The sequence below is a fragment of the Papaver somniferum genome, chromosome 6, assembly GCF_003573695.1.
Source record: "Papaver somniferum cultivar HN1 chromosome 6, ASM357369v1, whole genome shotgun sequence".
Lineage (NCBI taxonomy): Eukaryota > Viridiplantae > Streptophyta > Magnoliopsida > Ranunculales > Papaveraceae > Papaver > Papaver somniferum.
This window is the reverse complement of record NC_039363.1, coordinates 146037021-146055411: the sequence shown is the minus strand read 5'-3', so window position 1 is coordinate 146055411 and position 18391 is coordinate 146037021. Positions and strand designations below refer to the sequence as shown.

General features: G+C 37.5%; 1 protein-coding gene across 4 annotated transcripts; it reads left to right on the top strand.

Moving 5' to 3' along the window:
- The first annotated feature begins 7917 nt into the window (after positions 1 to 7917).
- Positions 7918 to 11983, top strand: LOC113289703 (chlorophyll a-b binding protein 7, chloroplastic-like). 4 transcript variants are annotated; one of them, XM_026539040.1, is made up of 6 exons: positions 7918 to 8149; positions 8256 to 8426; positions 8953 to 9099; positions 9240 to 9372; positions 10379 to 10471; positions 10870 to 11443. In XM_026539040.1, exons 2-6 carry the CDS (start codon positions 8350 to 8352, stop codon positions 11173 to 11175), a joined length of 756 nt encoding a protein of 251 aa, XP_026394825.1. In that variant the 5' UTR covers positions 7918 to 8149; positions 8256 to 8349; the 3' UTR covers positions 11176 to 11443. The 4 variants fall into 4 exon arrangements, with proteins under 4 accessions (XP_026394825.1, XP_026394824.1, XP_026394826.1 ...); XM_026539039.1 differs by having other exon boundaries at positions 7919 to 8149; positions 8260 to 8426; XM_026539041.1 differs by having other exon boundaries at positions 7920 to 8149; positions 8260 to 8426; positions 10601 to 11443.
- Positions 11984 to 18391: the final 6408 nt, after the last annotated feature.

Here is an 18391-nt window from a genome sequence, read left to right as displayed (position 1 = left end):
ATGGGTTCACTCGGGCGCAGGAGACATGATACAAATCTTGAAATGTGTGAGGTTAAACTGCTGGTGCTTGATGAAATGGTTGAAATGATGATGCAGTTGAGGTAGTTTGGGTTGAGGCAATTTTGGTATACAAATTTGATTGACTAATTGCTTCAATGTTCACGCCACCATCATGAGTCATAGTGTCTGTTGGCAATTGGTTAAACAAACGTCCAAGAGGTTTATCCATGTTAATGCCTGCATCACTTGCACGTACTACCCGAGTATCTAACACTTCATTTTGAGTAGAACTTTCTGGAACGTCCTGCATAGAACGAATTTCCAAACTTCGTCTTTCACTTCCACGACTTCACTGACTTAATACACTGGGACTCATACCTCTACCACTAGGACTCATACCTCTAACACTATGACTCATGCCTCTACTACCAGCAAGACTCATACCTCTACTACTAGGACTCATGCCTCTACTAGCACCATGACTTGTACCACATCATCATGACCTGGAAATCCTGGACCTGTGTCAAACATCATGCTTTCCCTCACTTTTTGAAACTCATTCAAGTGGAATCTCTGAAGTCCTTGTAGTAGAGCATGATAATCGTTCAACTGGTTCCGATACTGCTCTGGTGTAGCATTGACCCCACAATATGCATAAGTCCATTCAAGTGTACTAGAAACAATTGGATGTGTAACAATCTGTCCGGCTGGATATAATCTGTACATCTCATGAAAATGGTGGGATATTCGACGATAAACCATCTTGAGTAGGATATGAAAATGCGTCGCCGTCTCTGGCGGAGGTTGGGAAGGAAGAAATTCATCACCAAGTGACATCCTAACTAAAGCCGGGAAATCCACCCGACCCAAATTTTGCGGTTTCATAGCAATTGGGCTTGAAAATAATGTTAAACCGTTATAGGTATTAAGTTATGTTCATCGGCTTCTGAATCAAATTTTCAGCTTATTCGATGACCTTCCCTTATCAATTTCTCCCAGTCATCTCGAGAAATATCTTCACTTGGATAGGGGTTGATGGCTATCACTGTTCTTATGCAACTGAAGAAGTAGTCTTTCACCGTAATACCAAACACCCTTTTCAGAAATAGAGCTGTATAACACAATCCTTTTAAGGCTTAGTTGTAGAATTCTCTAAGCTTGTTCTTCTTCGAACTCAGGGATTGCTTCATACGTCATGGAGATAATGTTAAGGCACACACTGTTGAATCCTCTGAACAATAGTAGTATGTTGATCATATTAAATCCGTCCTTGCCAATTATCAGAATAGTACTTCAGTATGACTGGAAAAACATTGGTGGGATTGATAAAAGAAGGTTCCAAAACACGGAAATATATATACCACCAATACTGAAAATAATAACATTGTTGGTTAGTAAATTTTCCATGTCAAAATAATGCTCCCTCCGTCCCACTATTAGTTGATTGAACTTACGCGCAACCTGTGATATTTCAATTATATAGAAAATATAATGCGGAAATGAAATAACATAGACACCAGAAGTTTTGTTAACGAGGAAACTGCAAATGCAAAAAAACCCCGGGACCTAGTCCAGATTTGATCACCACACTGTATTAATCCGCTACAGACACTAGCCTACTCCAAGTTAACTTCAGAGTGGAATATAGTTGAGCCCTAACCAATCTCACACTGATCAAGGTACATTCTTGTTCCTTTCGCTTCTAGAACTATGCCGGATTCTGCGCACTTGATTCCCTTAGCTGATCTCATCCACAACTAAGAGTTACTACGACCCAAAGTCGAAGACTTGATAAACCAACGTGTCTCACACATAAAAGTCTATTGAGTAGATAAATATGTCTCCCACATACATACCTATGAGTTTTGTCCCGTATTTTGATAAATCAAGATGAATAGGAACCAATTGATACACAGAACTTATATTCCCGAAGAACAGCCTAGTAATATCAATCACCTCACAATAAACTTGATCATATGGTAGTGAAACAAGATATTGTGGAATCACAAACGATGAGACGAATATGTTTGTGACTACTTTTTATCTTGCCTATCGGAGATTAAATCTCGAGCAAATCTTAGAGAAGATAGTACTCAACACGATAAAAAACAACAAGATCAGAACACGAAACTACAGAGAAAATAGTTGGGTCTAGCTTCACAATCCCAATGAAGTCTTTAAGTCGTTAACCTACTGGGTTTTGGAAAAACCTACGGTTAAAGGAGAATAGACTCTAGTCGCAACTAGTATCACACATGAGGTGTGGGGATTAGGTTTCCTAGTTGCTAGAGTTCTCCCTTATATAGTCTTCAAATCAGGGTTTGTAATCAATGTTACCTTGGTAACAAAGCATTCAATATTCACCGTTAGATGAAAACCTGATTAGACTCAAGCTAATATCTTTCAACCGTTAGATCGAACTTAGCTTGTTACACACAAACGAAAAGTAACTTCATTTAGATATGAGTAACCGTACCTAAACATGTACACCTTTGCTGGCTCAACAATAGTTAACCGAAGTTAGCCATATGAACACTTTCATATCAACCTTGTTCATCTTAACCATAACTAGTTCAAATGAAACTAGTTCTAGAGTTTTTCAACTGTTTATATTCTCATAGAATTATACAAGACACAATTGAAGCAAAATCTATTTTGATTCACTCGAATCAATTCATGAACATTATAGCCACGGTTTGGAAAAGATTGCATTCCTTATTATATAAATGTATTAGTTCATGAACAAGCCAATTTTAGAACATAACCTACTCAAGTATGCATACGGGTACGTATACCTAAGTGGCCGGACTAAGTTTGGGTTTGCCAGACTGCGAACGGGTACGCATACCTTCCAAACTCAGTTGAATTTATGAAACTTGAAACTCACACCAGTACGCATACCGGCATGCATACTAAGTTCCCAGACTTTCATTAACCAACCAGTACACATACGTGTATGCATACTATAGTTCCCGGACTTGGAATAACTTGCAACAGTTAGCATACAAGTACGCATACTGTGTTATATCCAATCATGGTTATTTTTTCTAAACTCCCATTTCAATCATTGAAACATTCTTAGAAGACGACAATAGCTGTCTCACACAAACTATTAGCTTCAAAGCAATTTTCAAGTGATCGAATGATCAATACAAAACATTCCGAGTCTACATCAAATGACTGTCGACTCACACAAATCATGTAAGATGTTACAAGGAGATTTTCACATGATCATCTTTTGACTTTCGTCAAGAATATAAGATGAACTTGGTTAAAGCGAAAGCTTACCAACACATATTTCGAGAAATATGTAAGCGAGTTAAACTCAGCTCAAAATATCAAATGTGTATAATCGAAGTCTATATAGCTATACGACTTTTGTCTCACATAGGAGATAGAGTAGATAGACTTTTGAGTGATATATGAGTTCAAGTCTCCACACACCTTTTGTTGATGAAGTTCAACAAGCTCCCCTTAATAGTTATTCGTCTTCAATCGATGAACGCCGTGAAGTCTAATGCTCAACTACACTTGCTATCCTAATCCGATACTTGGCTATAAGTAGACTAGAAATCAAGACTTATAGTTTTCACAACTAAATTTGACAACAAGCTTGAGATAGCGACGCTTGCGAGTTCGACCGAGCAGTGCTCTAACATCTCCAACACTCCCCAAAAAGCATTAAAACTATCTTTGACACAAGTCGACCAATTACCAAGGGATATGTAAATCTATGATAAAATTGGAGACCCCCAGTTATATGTTGATGCTTTCTCTAAATCTTCTAATGCTTCAAGAAAACCGGTTAATACCACTGAGCTACCATTTGGAAACAGACATTATCCTATTGTCCATAACACAAACAGACGTTTGAGCTCCTCATAGTGCGCAGGGAACAAATATGGTTTGTTATCTAACCTCGACTCATTCATTTTCCCAGCATAACGTTGCAAAATTTTTTTTCAACCCAATACTTTTAGACCATGTACTTTTATTTGTCTATATGTTGCATTTCCTTCTATATCATTTGAGTATAAAGGAAGTCTTACTTTTCATCTATCTTCTGATACCCAATTTAGTCTGTTAAATGGAAGTAAGTTTTCTTCACATGGAATTTTCGTTAACGTGTACAAATCTAACTGAGTAACTCCTATTTAACAACATATTCATAATTAAAGTTTGATGAATTTTATAAAAAAAAATACATAATCTAAAAATTTAATTACAAGAAAAAACTAACTCACCGCGTTCAAAATCTTTGAAAAAGAACGTGTTTGTAGTCTTCCACCATCATTCGAATATAACTTGAATTATTTGAGTTCTGTGGTTTCTAGGTTGTATATGATATAAATGTTGCCAAGGATATCTTCGGACTCTCTCTTGAACAACAGGGGGAAGTAACCCAAACGACGAACGCAACTCAGACCATCCACCTCTTAGGAATACTGCACTAACTCGCTCCTTATGGCCAGATATGTGCATAGGGAGTGCACCATCACCGACTAATTGTCTAACATTTTGAAACTCATATTCTTTATCCACAACATAACGTAATCCACTGGATGGGGTACTAGTAGATCTTTTGAGTTTTTTGTTTCTCTTTCTTTTCTCACTCATATTTATTTTCTCACTCATTTGACTTAAGAAGTAAAAATAAAGAGAATTTTGTTAAACTAGAGAAGAAAATAGAACATAAGATAATAGATGAGAAGGGAAGGTAAGGTAAGGTAAGGCGTGAAGGGGAATAAGAGATGGTGCGGTATTTATAGGCGTTAGAAAGTCGACCGTTGGCGATATTAATTTGAACGTTGGCGTCATAGTTAATATCGAGAGATATTCATGGTAGCCCCAGCAATAAAGACTTTATCGCTGACGATATTTATTTCGTTCGCCATAAATTACGTCACTCATTGGTTTCACATTGTGGCGATCATCGTTTGCGATACCAGTACTCGTATGTCAAACAACTTTTTTTATCCATGTGCAACCCATTCATATGCACATAACAAACATCAGATTTTTCCATATATGCACCTATCATGGGTATGCCAAAGTGCCAAACATATATGACTATATGTCAATTATAACATATAGGCATATACGACAAACTTTCCAGCGAGCGATAAAGACTTCGTTGCTAGATGGTCTAAATATCGCTCGTTGGTCATTTCAACATCATCACTAGTCAATATGTCGCTCGCTGGTCTTATCATCACTCATCTGTTCCTCATACAACGGCTACAATTTCCCACTCAATAAATACCCAATTTCAAACTCATTTCAACTCACACAAGAATTTCTAAATCTCTCTAGAATTTCTCAATCTTCTTCAAATCTAAAACAATGACACCTTGTCTACAGGGAATCCTTGCCATACCCAATGCATACAATCAAGACTGCCTATCATTCTTGGGAATCCCCTTTCCTCATTCTCCCTCAATATTTCTCTAACATCTTCCTTGGTTGGTTTACGTAAATATGTTGGACCAAAATGATTAATCATTATTTTACAAAACAATGAAAGGTAAGTGAATGAAGTTGTTTTACCCATACGAAGGTACTCATCGTTCGAATCTGCTGGTTTTCCATAACCTAGAATCCTTAAATCCGAAGTAACTTTTTGTTCATGACTATGACCTCTAATATTTAGTGCATCAAACTGATAATTAAATTGAGGTTCTACTCGACAAAGCTCTTTAATAATTTTTTTCACCATATGTCGAGCCATGCATAGTTGACGTTGGAAATCTTCATCAGAGTGCACACAATTGGGAAGAAAATAATCGTGCATCAGCTTCTGGTGGTAAAATTCCCTCCCTCGATATGTATATCTTTTTGAGAATACTTCTTATGGCTCTGGAACTCTAGGTACTTGGCACGTATGTACGAGCATCAAAGTTTCGATTAGTTTATTATCTTCAGCTTCCTCATCGTCAAGTTCTTGCAACCTCCTTCGATACATTTCTTATTGTGACCTTTTATTCTTTTTTTTAATAAGAAAAATTAGGAGCTTTTATTGAATTAAACAGAGACCATACATTGTTTTTCCCTTATAAGAGAGACTGAATTTTGTGGAAGAGCATTGCCATTCCAAGACTCACTATCTACAGTACTATTTCTAGCTTCTTTTGCTAGAAAATATGGTACACCATTCAATTCTCTCGGAACATGCGTACAGATCCATGCCCTAAATGAACTTAACAGAATTTTGCAATCACTAATAACATTGATGACATTTATTACATTTAAATTGTCTCATTCCAAATACAACTTATTGACACCTTTTAGTTGTGCCATCCTGATTGCCTCAAAAGCTTCTATAGCCTCTGCTTTCTTCATTAGCTACTCCTTTAATGCAGGATGCTACAGTACATGACCCTGCATCGGAAAAATCTAAGCCATCAAATTTAATCTATGTGAAACTTGGTTCTGGCAAGTTCCATTGTGTAAATTTGTTCCTAACAGTAACAACCACATTAGGGACCCGTTGCCTCGACACACTTGTCCAATCTACAATAGATTTTTGTACCTGCTCTTGAAAAGCATTCACCTGAACTTGCGCATTGTCAAAGACTTTAGCACATCTCAATTTCCATAGATGCCATAACATAAAACCAGCACAAATGACAAAATGAACATTTAAAGTTCTGCTAGTAGCCCTACTATCATACAAACTAACAATCCAATCCCTTACATTACTCCCATTATACCTACTTGTAAGGAAATTATTCACAACAATATATAGAGTCTTAGTTATGTGGCAATCTAACAACATGTGATCAACAGATTCAACATGATTATTACATAGAGGACAATTTTTATCAATATCCTTCACATACCTACCTATCTTACCTCTTAGAGCTAGGAAATCATTAACACACCTCCACATAAAGTGTTTATTTTTTGGGGGAGGTTTAGCTTCCAGAAAGCTTTCCAATTAAAGTTTTCCCGAGCAATACCATAAAGCCAATCAATTACAACTCTATAAGCTGTTTTGACAGAGAACATGTCGTTGTGGGTTGGAGTCCATCTAATTTCATCAGTACCACTCAGCGGAATTCTGATTCTACAGATGTCCCTAACAGTTTCGTCATCAAAAATAACATTCAACATATTAACATTCCATTCATTTGTATTTTGATCAATTAACTGATCAATAGTCTTAATATTAGCAGACACAAAATTAGATCTCAGAAGACCATTATTACCAAGTATCCATCTATCTTTCCATATGGAAATTTCCTTTCGTGGTGTAACCTAAACCGATTCATAATAACATTCCCCTCTTCATTGGATCTCGTCATTGATGATTATGAAATTTAAAATTGAGAATAAAAATAGAGAAATTGGTGACATATATGTAGAATAGATGTGAGTAACTTGGAGAAGTATAGGGGTGTACAGTGGCAGAACTGGAAATTTAGTATAGGGGTGGCTTTTGAGTTGGACCATTTGTAGAGGGTTGGCTTAAACCTATAAGTTTAGACCTAATTTAATACCTCCACCAAAATAGGTAGTGAAAAATGGCGGTTTGAGCTTTTGGGGGTGGCTCAAGCAAGGTCAAGCTTGGCTATAGTTCCGTCCCTGGGGGTGTATATATAGGAACCAGTAGGGGGAATAACCGTTACAAAATAACTACTGATGGATAATCATAATATCGTCAGTGATATTATTCATATCGCTCGATGATTTTGATGGCGCCAGCGATAATCATAATATCACCGTCGTTGTTAATAATAACTATCGATAAACACTCTATCGTTCAGTGGTTTTCCGATAATAGCGCAACTCGTTTGTCATGCCACCTGATATGTCAAACAACATATTTTTTGGCATGTGTATAGCAATACGCCTAATAACCCTATTAGCCCAATTAGTGTTTGTATACCACAACACGCGAGTCTAAAAAAAACCGGGGATATTTTTTCATTTCCCACTTTATGGCTGTTTCCCATTCCAACCACGAAATCCAAATCCAGCAAAGAAAAAGAAGATGGTGATGGCTTCATCTCTCTTCTCTTCTTCTTTGATAGATGGAGCAGCAATTTCATCAAATTCATCGAGAAATCTCCATTTTAACCTCAACACCACTAAATCGAAGAAGAAGAAGTTGGCCTACTACTCAAGTTGCAGATCTTCATGGCAAGAGGTGATTAATTCACGAATCAGATTACTTCTCTTTACATATTTTCCAATTATTTTATTATTAATTAATTACAAATTTTTATAATGAATTAATTTGGTCGATGAATTAGATAGATTGCTGGAGTTGTAATCTTTTCTGCAATTCCTTTCACTGCTGTGAAAGCCATTGCTAACAGTTCAATCGGGCAAACACTTCAGAGACGAATGCTTATTACTAAAAATGCATCACTTCAGAATTCTTCTTATTTTAAAGATTTAGCCGACAAAGCAAGACAGGCCAGGTAGAGAAACTCATTATTCAAATTCCTTTTGTTTCTTAATTGTTTGTTGTATTAGGTTTTAATAAGACAAGAGCAGTGCACCGTGTACGCACATTGCGCATAATGTTGTCTTATGTTTAGCTATATCATGTGGTTATAAATGAGTTTATTCTCTAGAAGAACAAGTGCTTAGATAGTCTGCCGGTGAACATTATGGATGGAAGTGTAAGTAAGAAAGGCATAGTGTAATATGATGTTGGGAGTAGTAGAAAAAGTGCACATGGAAACAGCTTATATGACTTTTATGAAGCCTAGTTAAAGAAAGTGGACTGTGGAGATACACTAGTCATTAAAAGTTTATCCACGTATATCACAGTTTATTCAGTTCAACGTTAAATTTCCTAGTAGTATTGCGTACTTAGAGGAATATGATGGCACGATACAAAAAGGCAACTTAATATACTTTTTATTATTTGTGTGTTTTCCACAGTCTCTACTTTTTCTTGTTGAGATATGCAATTCCTTGTAATAGTTATTTAATGAACAGTTTTTGGTATGGAGAAGATCGGCCTCGGTGGCTTGGCCCAATCCCGTTTGACTATCCTTCTTATCTTTCTGGAGAACTACCTGGTGATTATGGATTTGACATTGCTGGTCTAAGCAAAGACCCCGTTGCTTTCCAGAAATATTTCAAGTATGTGCTTAAAATCCAATTTGTCTCTCAAAAATCACTTTAGAATGTTGGAAATAGTAGAAATGTGATTACTGAATTGTGAAAAAAGTTAATTCTAAGCTAACTCACGCTTATTTTACTATGTTTCCCTTTTTCCACAGCTTTGAAATATTGCACGCTCGTTGGGCTATGCTAGGTGCCCCTGGTGCTCTGATTCCAGAGCTTTTGGACCTCTCCGGTGTCATTCACTTTGTTGAACCCATCTGGTGGAAAGTCGGCTATGCCAAGCTTCAGGTGAGCCTGATTTCTATGACTTACATTATGCTAGTTATTTGAACATTATTTCGTTCAGTTCAGTCTCAGTAACATGTAAGAATGGCTATGTATCTGCATTCAAACTCGTCTCTCTGACATGTCACTTCATTACGGTCCATGAGATAAAAACACTGGTTATTTCTAACCAAAAATAAAGTACAATTCTGCGTGTGGCGTGAAACAGAATTCATCGGTACACTTATCATTAGATGCCAATTTACATGATCCTTCTATCCATGGGTGTGGCATAGAGAAAATGCCTCCCCTTGTTAGACATACTCCGTTCTATCCGAATCACCATTATGTTGATCTTGCTGAGAACCTTCATCGGAAATCTGGCCCTATTTTGTGAAATTAATCCTGTAACTGTATATATAATGATTCAGGGTGTTTAGAGTAGTGGCCTGACTGATCAAGTTTGTCAAAGGGCCTTTCCTGCTGAATTAATCTCCCGTAAAGGTCCTTGGACAGTAGTTTCCTTCCAGTTTTCCCATGTAGTCTACTTGGTGCAAGTAAGTTTGTCAAAGGACCTTTCCTGCTGAATTAGTCCCATCAGACAGTCGGTTGCGTCCAATTACCTGTGTAGTCTATTTGGTGACTCAGAGGCTTCCGTGTTCTCACTATATGACCCACTATATTAGGAATCCTTGAGAAGCGAAAAACAGCAAACGGTGTGGTTTGTTGATAATCTTACGGGAGTTTAGATCAGTTTCTTCACCGAACTAATTACATTGCCTTGGTTTTGAATGAGTTCATAAGATTTATGAGCATAAGTTAGATATGTGGATAACGGGTATTCTTCTTCCTTATGTACTGTATACTCGGTCTCTATGGACTAATCATGTTTGATGAACTTCCATTAGCACTCAAGAAATGAAGTTCTTTTCCACGTTATTCCTTGCTGAAGAAACATGAAAGAATTTTCTATATGCAACCTAACTCGTTTTTCATTTGTGTCTATTTCTGTGCTGTCTGTCTATACCAGGGGGATACTCTCGACTACCTAGGCATCCCTGGACTGCATATTGCAGGAAGCCAAGGAGTACTTGTCATAGCTATTTGTCAAGCACTTCTAATGGTAAAAATCTATCCATTGAGCTCATGCTAATTCAACGGCATTTAACTATCTAAGCATATGAATGTCTTGGCCCCTGGGTCATAACTTTTACTTCCAAGACCAACCAATACCAAACCTTTCACGTTGCAGGACTTATACATGGTTTTATAACTTTCAACACCTACTCAATAACCTTTTTGAGAACAGTAATATATTTAGATTCAGGATTAACTCAACATCTCTATCGATAAGGTGAGGTGATTTCTGAAACCTCAATACTGAAACTGACAGTCGCTTCTAAACTCTCAATCCCGCATTTTTCCATAGTGAAATAAATTTCGTCGTTTGGATGTTATTGAGCATTTGAAGGTGGTCTCTGACGCTCTCTTATTTAAAATAAAAATAAAAATTCAAAATAGGTAGGGCCAGAATATGCAAGATATTGTGGGATAGAGGCATTGGAGCCTCTGGGTATTTACTTGCCTGGTGACTTGAATTATCCAGGGGGTGGGCTTTTTGATCCCCTGGGATTGTCCAAGGACCCAGTTGCTTTTGAGGAGTTGAAGGTGAAAGAGATTAAGAATGGGAGGCTGGCGATGGCTGCATGGCTAGACTTCTATGTCCAAGCAGCTTTGACAGGAAAAGGCCCTATACAAAACCTTCTTGAACACATCTCAGATCCATTGCACATTAACATACTATCATCATCATTTCTCAATTCTTAGAAATTTAGTTTTGTACTCATAATAATTCAAAACGTATTTATGTATGGTTATACAACTCCAGCGTCATTCATTATACAAATGCTCTGAGTTACACGGTATCTGGTAGATCATCTTCACATCTGATGTTATATGTGGTGTGTTTTGATGTGTGTCATGAGTCCATATTTTTAAAAGGTGTATATTTTCACGTGGATGGGGGCTTCGGGATTCTGCAGGTCATCTATGTTTATTACAGCATGCTTAATTTTATTTTATTTTGGTTTCAATAGGCACAGGACTGTTTTGTTTTTGTCTATGCATAGGAACAAGCATAATAATATTAAGGGTGTGATCGAAGAGATACTATTTATACAGAATATATATACACGCATTGTATTCTTGTGGTTTTCAGCTCGATCTAGATCCAAATCTCAGTTCTCAACAATTTTATTTTTTTGGGCCGCCTCAGAAGTCATATCTGTCTATTATTGAATTTCACTGCTAGCCAACTACTTTGATGCTTGGTAGTTTTTAAATGTATTGAATGAAGATGATGATGCATAACTTGATCTTGAACTCACCTTGTCGATCATTTGCAGTACCTAGCGTGATGGGGTGAACGTATATAAGACAAAGTCGTCTAATGTTTCATTATTTGTTAAGGATTCCCTGATTTTTTTACTCAAAGGGGTTTTTGTTATATTGTTGTTGTCTACCTACATTTATATGGAACGGGATGGATCTCGGACTAGGAAAAGGCTCAGCTACCTCTTGTCCAGCTACAATTTTTTTTATGATTAAATGAGATCTGACCTATTTAAAAAGGAAATTCAATAATCATGCATGTCACTACTACTCTGCACACCACAGCTGGTTGATCACGCCGGCCGACTGAATACAAACTAAATGATCCAGCAAATGAATATAGACTAGTATAGCGGTCGCACAAACAGGTATCAATCAGGAAAATAATAAAGAAACCCCACTTCCCAATACAGACGTCCAAATAATAGCGGTGAATTGATGAAGCGATCTACATTTATAATAAAGTGCATTTTGTTCCGAATACTAACCTTGTTAAATTGGTAATAAATATTTGTTACTGTTAACAGCTCAGGCTCATGAATGCATAGATTTTTTAACCTCCCGTTTTTAGGGGCCATTCAAAAGGATTTAGGGGCCATCAATTTATACCTATCCAAAGACTCTAGTTAAGGGGTACCCTATATGATATTGAAGTTACATAAATGTCCTTCTGATAAAACCGTATAAAAACCAAATCAAAAAAAATTCTACTCATTTCAACTCTTCTTCTTCCAGTTTCATATCTTCCGATTGTGGAAGAAAAAAAACTTTCCCTCGTTCAACCGAAACATCGCCGCGAATCGTAAAATCAAAACATCGTCGATTCGTTTATAAAACAATGGATAAGGGAAATGAAACCCACAGACCTAGAACCAAAAATGTTGCTCGGGGTATTGATCCAAAGATTGGGATTTTAGCAAGAAATAAAGAAATTCTTGCTGCAAATGAAGAAGAACGCGAAGAACAAGTACCCGGCAATGTAGTTGGTGGTGGCGATTCCGATAGTCAAACACTTCGTCAACTTCAAATGGCCCCAATTAGGTAAGAATCTATCATTTTTGGTGTTTATTTCGCTTTAATTCGACGAATCGAGAAAAAAAATTTCTAGGGTTTTCGGTTTTTTATCCAGATTCGGGCGATATTCATGCTTATTTACTTCCGAATGTAGTCGTGTTCTTCGTTTCTCAAGAACATCGACAGTATTCGGGAGATATATTTGTTGGTTATCTGCCGAATATTGTTGGCCATATCTTCCTGGATACAAACTGGTAATAATCGGTAGTTTGATGAATTTTTTGGCTTCCGAATATATTTAAGTAGACACACAGTATTCGGAAGTACACTCACTACCGAATATATATATTGAAAAAATCTCAAAATTTCTGATATAGGAAAAATCCCATTTTGGGGCCAGTATTTATTCGGAAGACAATATAATGTTTTATACCTCCGATTGTGTAGGATAAAATTTTAGAGTTTCTGAACTCCAGTTGATGAATATTCGGTTGTAAACATGTTTATTTATATTCCGATTGTTTTTCATTCGGCAAAAATATGTGTCTTCTTACTTCCGAATATGTTTATTCGGGTTATAGTTTTGTACTTTTGCTTCCGATTGTGTAGGATGAAAAATTTAGAACTTCTGAACTCCAATTGATGCATATTCGGTTGTAAACATGTTTAGTTATATTTCGATTGTTTTGTATTCGGGAACAGTATGTGTCTTTTTACTCCCGAATGTGTACATTCGGGTTGTATTTCCATACTTTGTCTTCCGATTGTATACTTTGTAAATATTGTTCCTTTCTTTGTTGTTTAGACAAAGTCGAGAAAGGAGGAAGAAAGTGACAGCTAGTGCTAGGAGGGAAAGGAGCGCCAAAGATAATTCAAGTGCTCAACAAAGCTTACAAGAACAAAGCAGTCAACAAGGGGTGCAACCAAGTGCTGAACAAAGTGTAGAACAACAAGGCAGTGAACAAGGGGTGCAACCAAGTGTTGAACAAGCCGCTCAACAAAGTGCAGAACCAACTGCTCCACAAGTTACACCCCACCATGAAATTGAACCAGTTGATCCAGTGCCAAGAGTAGAAGAAGAAGGACAACCAAGTGGTACCCAAAAAGCCAAAAAAGGAAAAGATGGTGTAAAGAAGGATATTTCTAAGAAAGCATCACATCTTGTCCCTCAACACTTGGAGAAGAAGGGTATTCTAGCAGGCACAATCCTTGGGCTACCGGCGGATGGAGGAAAATTGTTATTTGGATACAAAGACTCATGGTCCAGAGAAATATACGAAACCGAGGTAATAAAATTACTATTTTTTATTAATGTATTGTCTATGTGTTATATCGTAATATTTGTATTAAGGATTTTTTTATGTACTTTAATAGGATCATCAAGATGTGGTCCGTCTACTCAAACCTACCGCCGCACCAACAAAAATGCTTGCGTGGCCTTTATCCGGTGAATGTGAAAGGTTCAAGTCAATTGTTGCCAACTCGGGTTTAGCTAATGCCGCCGAGAATTCATTGTTGGAACATGATCGTGTGGCCATATCGGCGTTCGTGGAGAGAATGTATCCTGAGACCGATACTTTCCATATGCCGTTTGGGGAGATGACGATTACTCCGGATGATGTTGTGCAGATTCTTAACCTTCCCGACCAAGGCACAGCTGTGAAGTTTAACTACACAAAGCAGTTAAGTTGGGCACAACTTTATGCTCTAACTAAAAAGTGCTTAGGTTGGGATGAAGAGACAACAACAGCAGAGTTTAGGAGGCATGCAAGTTATAGAACAAGACAGATCAACATTACAGCTTTGATGAATATGTTTCGAGGCACCTTGGAGAAGGAAAAGAATGGAACGTTAACTGATGAGCAAGTGAACCACGCTGCCACCGCATATCTCCTTTGTGTATTGGGATGTGTCATATTCCCCAATACTTCTGGCAACCGGATCGACGCCAACCTTATACAACTTTTGGATCCTCTCCATGAAGTCGGTGACTATTCTTGGGGCACGACATGCCTAGCATTCTTGATGGAAGAGTTGAGAAAGGCTTCGAGGCTAGGAACCTGCCAAGTTGCCGGGAACGTGGCTCTATTGCAGGTTTTTTCTTTAACTCTATAACTTACTCTATAGTTATTCAGTAGACAATACATATGATGCATATCCATAACTCCAAATGACGCATATTCGGTAGGAAATTATCCATCTCTTTTTCCGAATGTTGGTTATTCGGTGGTTAGGTACTTACTTTGTTTTCCGATTATATACAATCGGAAATATTCTTTTGATATTAGAACCGAATATACAGGCCAGAAAAGCTATAGGTTACTGAACTCCAAATGACGCATATTCGGTAGGAAATTATCCATCTCTTTTCCCGAATGTTGGTTATTCGGTGTTTAGGTACTTACTTTGTTTTCCGATTATATACAATCGGAAATATTCTTTTGATATTAGAACCGAATATACAGGCCAGAAAAACTATAGGTTACTGAACTCCAAATGACGCATATTCGGTAGGACATGATCCATCTCTATTTCCGAATGTTTGGTATTCGGTGGTTAGGTACTTACTTTGTTTTCCGATTATATACAATCGGAAATATTCTTTTGATATTAGAACCGAATATACAGGCCAGAAAAACTATAGGTTACTGAACTCCAAATGACGCATATTCGGTAGGAAATGATCCATCTCTATTTCCGAATGTTTGGTATTCGGTGGTTAGGTACTTACTTTGTTTTCCGATTATATACAATCGAAAATAAAGTTTGGAAATTACTACCGAATATACACAATCTATTTACTAAAACTTGGTTTCTTATGTATATAGGCATGGATCTATGACCACTTCCCTATCCTGAAGTTGGCCGGAGAGAACCCGGGGTGGTGCAAAGGTACTCCTAGAGGAACAAAGTATATATTTGAAGACAACCGTTCTAGGACAAAAGAGCAGCAGTTGATTCGCATGAGGGAGATTTTGGACCAATTGAAGGCCTCGGACGTATGCTTTGATCCATACAAGGAAGATCGAGCCAGTGGGCATATAAATGTTCGGTCGGACTTGTCCCTTTATTTTGGACCGTTGTGGCACCCCACAGGATATGTGATGTATAACCCATCTAGGGTGATGCGACAACACGGGTATATACAACAACAACCTGTGGAGAAAATGGGGGATTACTACAAATTGGAGTTGGAGTTGTGCTCTTCTAGTGGTGATAATCTCACGATTGTTCACACAGGCCCACCTACTGTTCTTGATAACTGGGATAAGAGGAATGACTTCATTATCGACACTGGTAGACGAACCACCCGAGGTGATGAAAATTCTCCAGACTATATGAGTTGGTATAACAAGGTATCACATCCTTTGGTTATCCGTGAAATCAAATCCAACACTGCTGCGGCGGGTTCAAGTTATAATTGTATCATCAAAGACAAACCAGCTGGTTATGATAGACTGGTGCGTGTTCTTATATTTTTGTTCATTTTATATTATTCCTATAAATCTTAGGTAATTACTGTTTGATGTTATGTCATTACGTATAAAAAACAGGTGAATAGGTTCAAGCGTGTTTCCAAAATGTTAACTGCATGCCTGAAGAGCGGAGATCCCATGCCAGCTGAGAAGATCAAAGAGGCTAGAGATCTAGTCGATAATATGGATAACGAAGATTATGCTGCCCAGTTTGGGGAGAAAGTCACGAAGAGGCATCAGCCCAAGGTGGCAGTATCAAAGACGGGTAAAAGAACTCGATCTTCATCGAGCGCTGAAGCTGCTCCAACTGAAGATGCTCCAACTGAAGGTGCTCAAACCCGTGGTCGTGCAGGACTGGGAGGTAGTCACGGTCGTAAAGTAAAGAAGAGAAGATAAATAACAATGATTTGTGTTGTACATTCGGAAGTTTGGGTAACTAAGTTAGACAAGTTCAAATGACAATGATTTGTGTGGTACATTCGAAAATTTTGGTAACTAAGTTAACTTCCTATTATTTCAAGTTCAAAATTTGAAAAGTATCAGTTTTTCCCAAATTCTGATTTTTGGGCCATCGTTCATTCGGAACTTTACAAAAAAAATTATCCTCCGAATATTACAAGTTCAAAACAAACCATCCCATGGCTCTAGGTGGTTCCAAGGGACAATATAGAAGGTTAGACACCCCATATTCGGAAGTTCTGGTAACTGAGTTAACTTCCGATTATTTCAAGTTCAAAATTTGAAAAGTATCAGTTTTTCCCAAATTCTGATTTTTGGGCCATCGTTCATTCGGAACTTTACAAAAAAAATTATCCTCCGAATATTACAAGTTCAAAACAAACCATCCCATGGCTCTAGGTGGTTCGAAGGGCCAATATAGAAGGTTAGACACCCCATATTCGGAAGTTCTGGTAACTGAGTTAACTTCCGATTATTTCAAGTTCAAAATTTGAAAAGTATCAGTTTTTCCCAAATTCTGATTTTTGGGCCATCGTTCATTCGGAACTTTACAAAAAAAATTATCCTCCGAATATTACAAGTTCAAAACAAACCATCCCATGGCTCTAGGTGGTTCCAAGGGCCAATATAGAAGGTTAGACACCCCATATTCGGAAGTTCTGGTAACTGAGTGAACTTCCGATTATTTCAAGTTCAAAATTTGAAAAGTATCAGTTTTTCCCAAATTCTGATTTTTGGGCCATCGTTCATTCGGAACTTTACAAAAAAAATTATCCTCCGAATATTACAAGTTCAAAACAAACCATCCCACGTCTCTAGGTGGTTCCAAGGGCCAATATAGAAGGTTAGACACCCCATATTCGGAAGTTCTGGTAACTAAGTTAACTTCCGATTATTTCAAGTTCAAAATTTGAAAAGTATCAGTTTTTCCCAAATTCTGATTTTTAGGCCATCGTTCATTCGGAACTTTACAAAAAAAATTATCCTCCGAATATTACAAGTTCAAAACAAACCATCCCATGGCTCTAGGTGGTTCCAAGGGCCAACATAGAAGGTTAGACACCTCATATTCGGAAGTTCTGGTAACTGAGTTAACTTCCGATTATTTCAAGTTCAAAATTTGAAAAGTATCAGTTTTTCCCAAATTCTGATTTTTGGGCCATCGTTCATTCAGAACTTTACAAAAAAAATTATCCTCCGAATGTTTTATTCGGAGGGAATACGTGTATCGTTAGCAACCGATTGTAGTGCATCATTGGTACGAAACCTCAACGGCCATATTTTCAGAACCTCAACGGCCATATTTTCAAAAAGAGCCGTTGGAACTCTAATCTATATAAGGAGGGTAACCCCCTCAGTTATTATTGAGTAAAAAATCAGAATGAAAAACCTTTTCAATGGCAAGTCCATCATCAATCGACAACATACTTCGAAGATGCAAGCGAACAACTACATCAATTGCAGCAATGGAAGAAGAAATACAAAAAAGGAACAAACAACCCAAAAAATTAAACCATCGTTAGTGGCAACGAAGGAGGAGGAAGAGGAAATCAAGGCTAAGAAGCGAGGTGAAGAACAATTCCATCATAGAGAAAGATTAAACAAGTTGAGGAAGAGACCGAATGGATAAAAAATTATTACATTGTGAAAGATCTACCCAAAGAGCAGGAACATCGTCTATTTTGGATTAACGTTTCATTGGG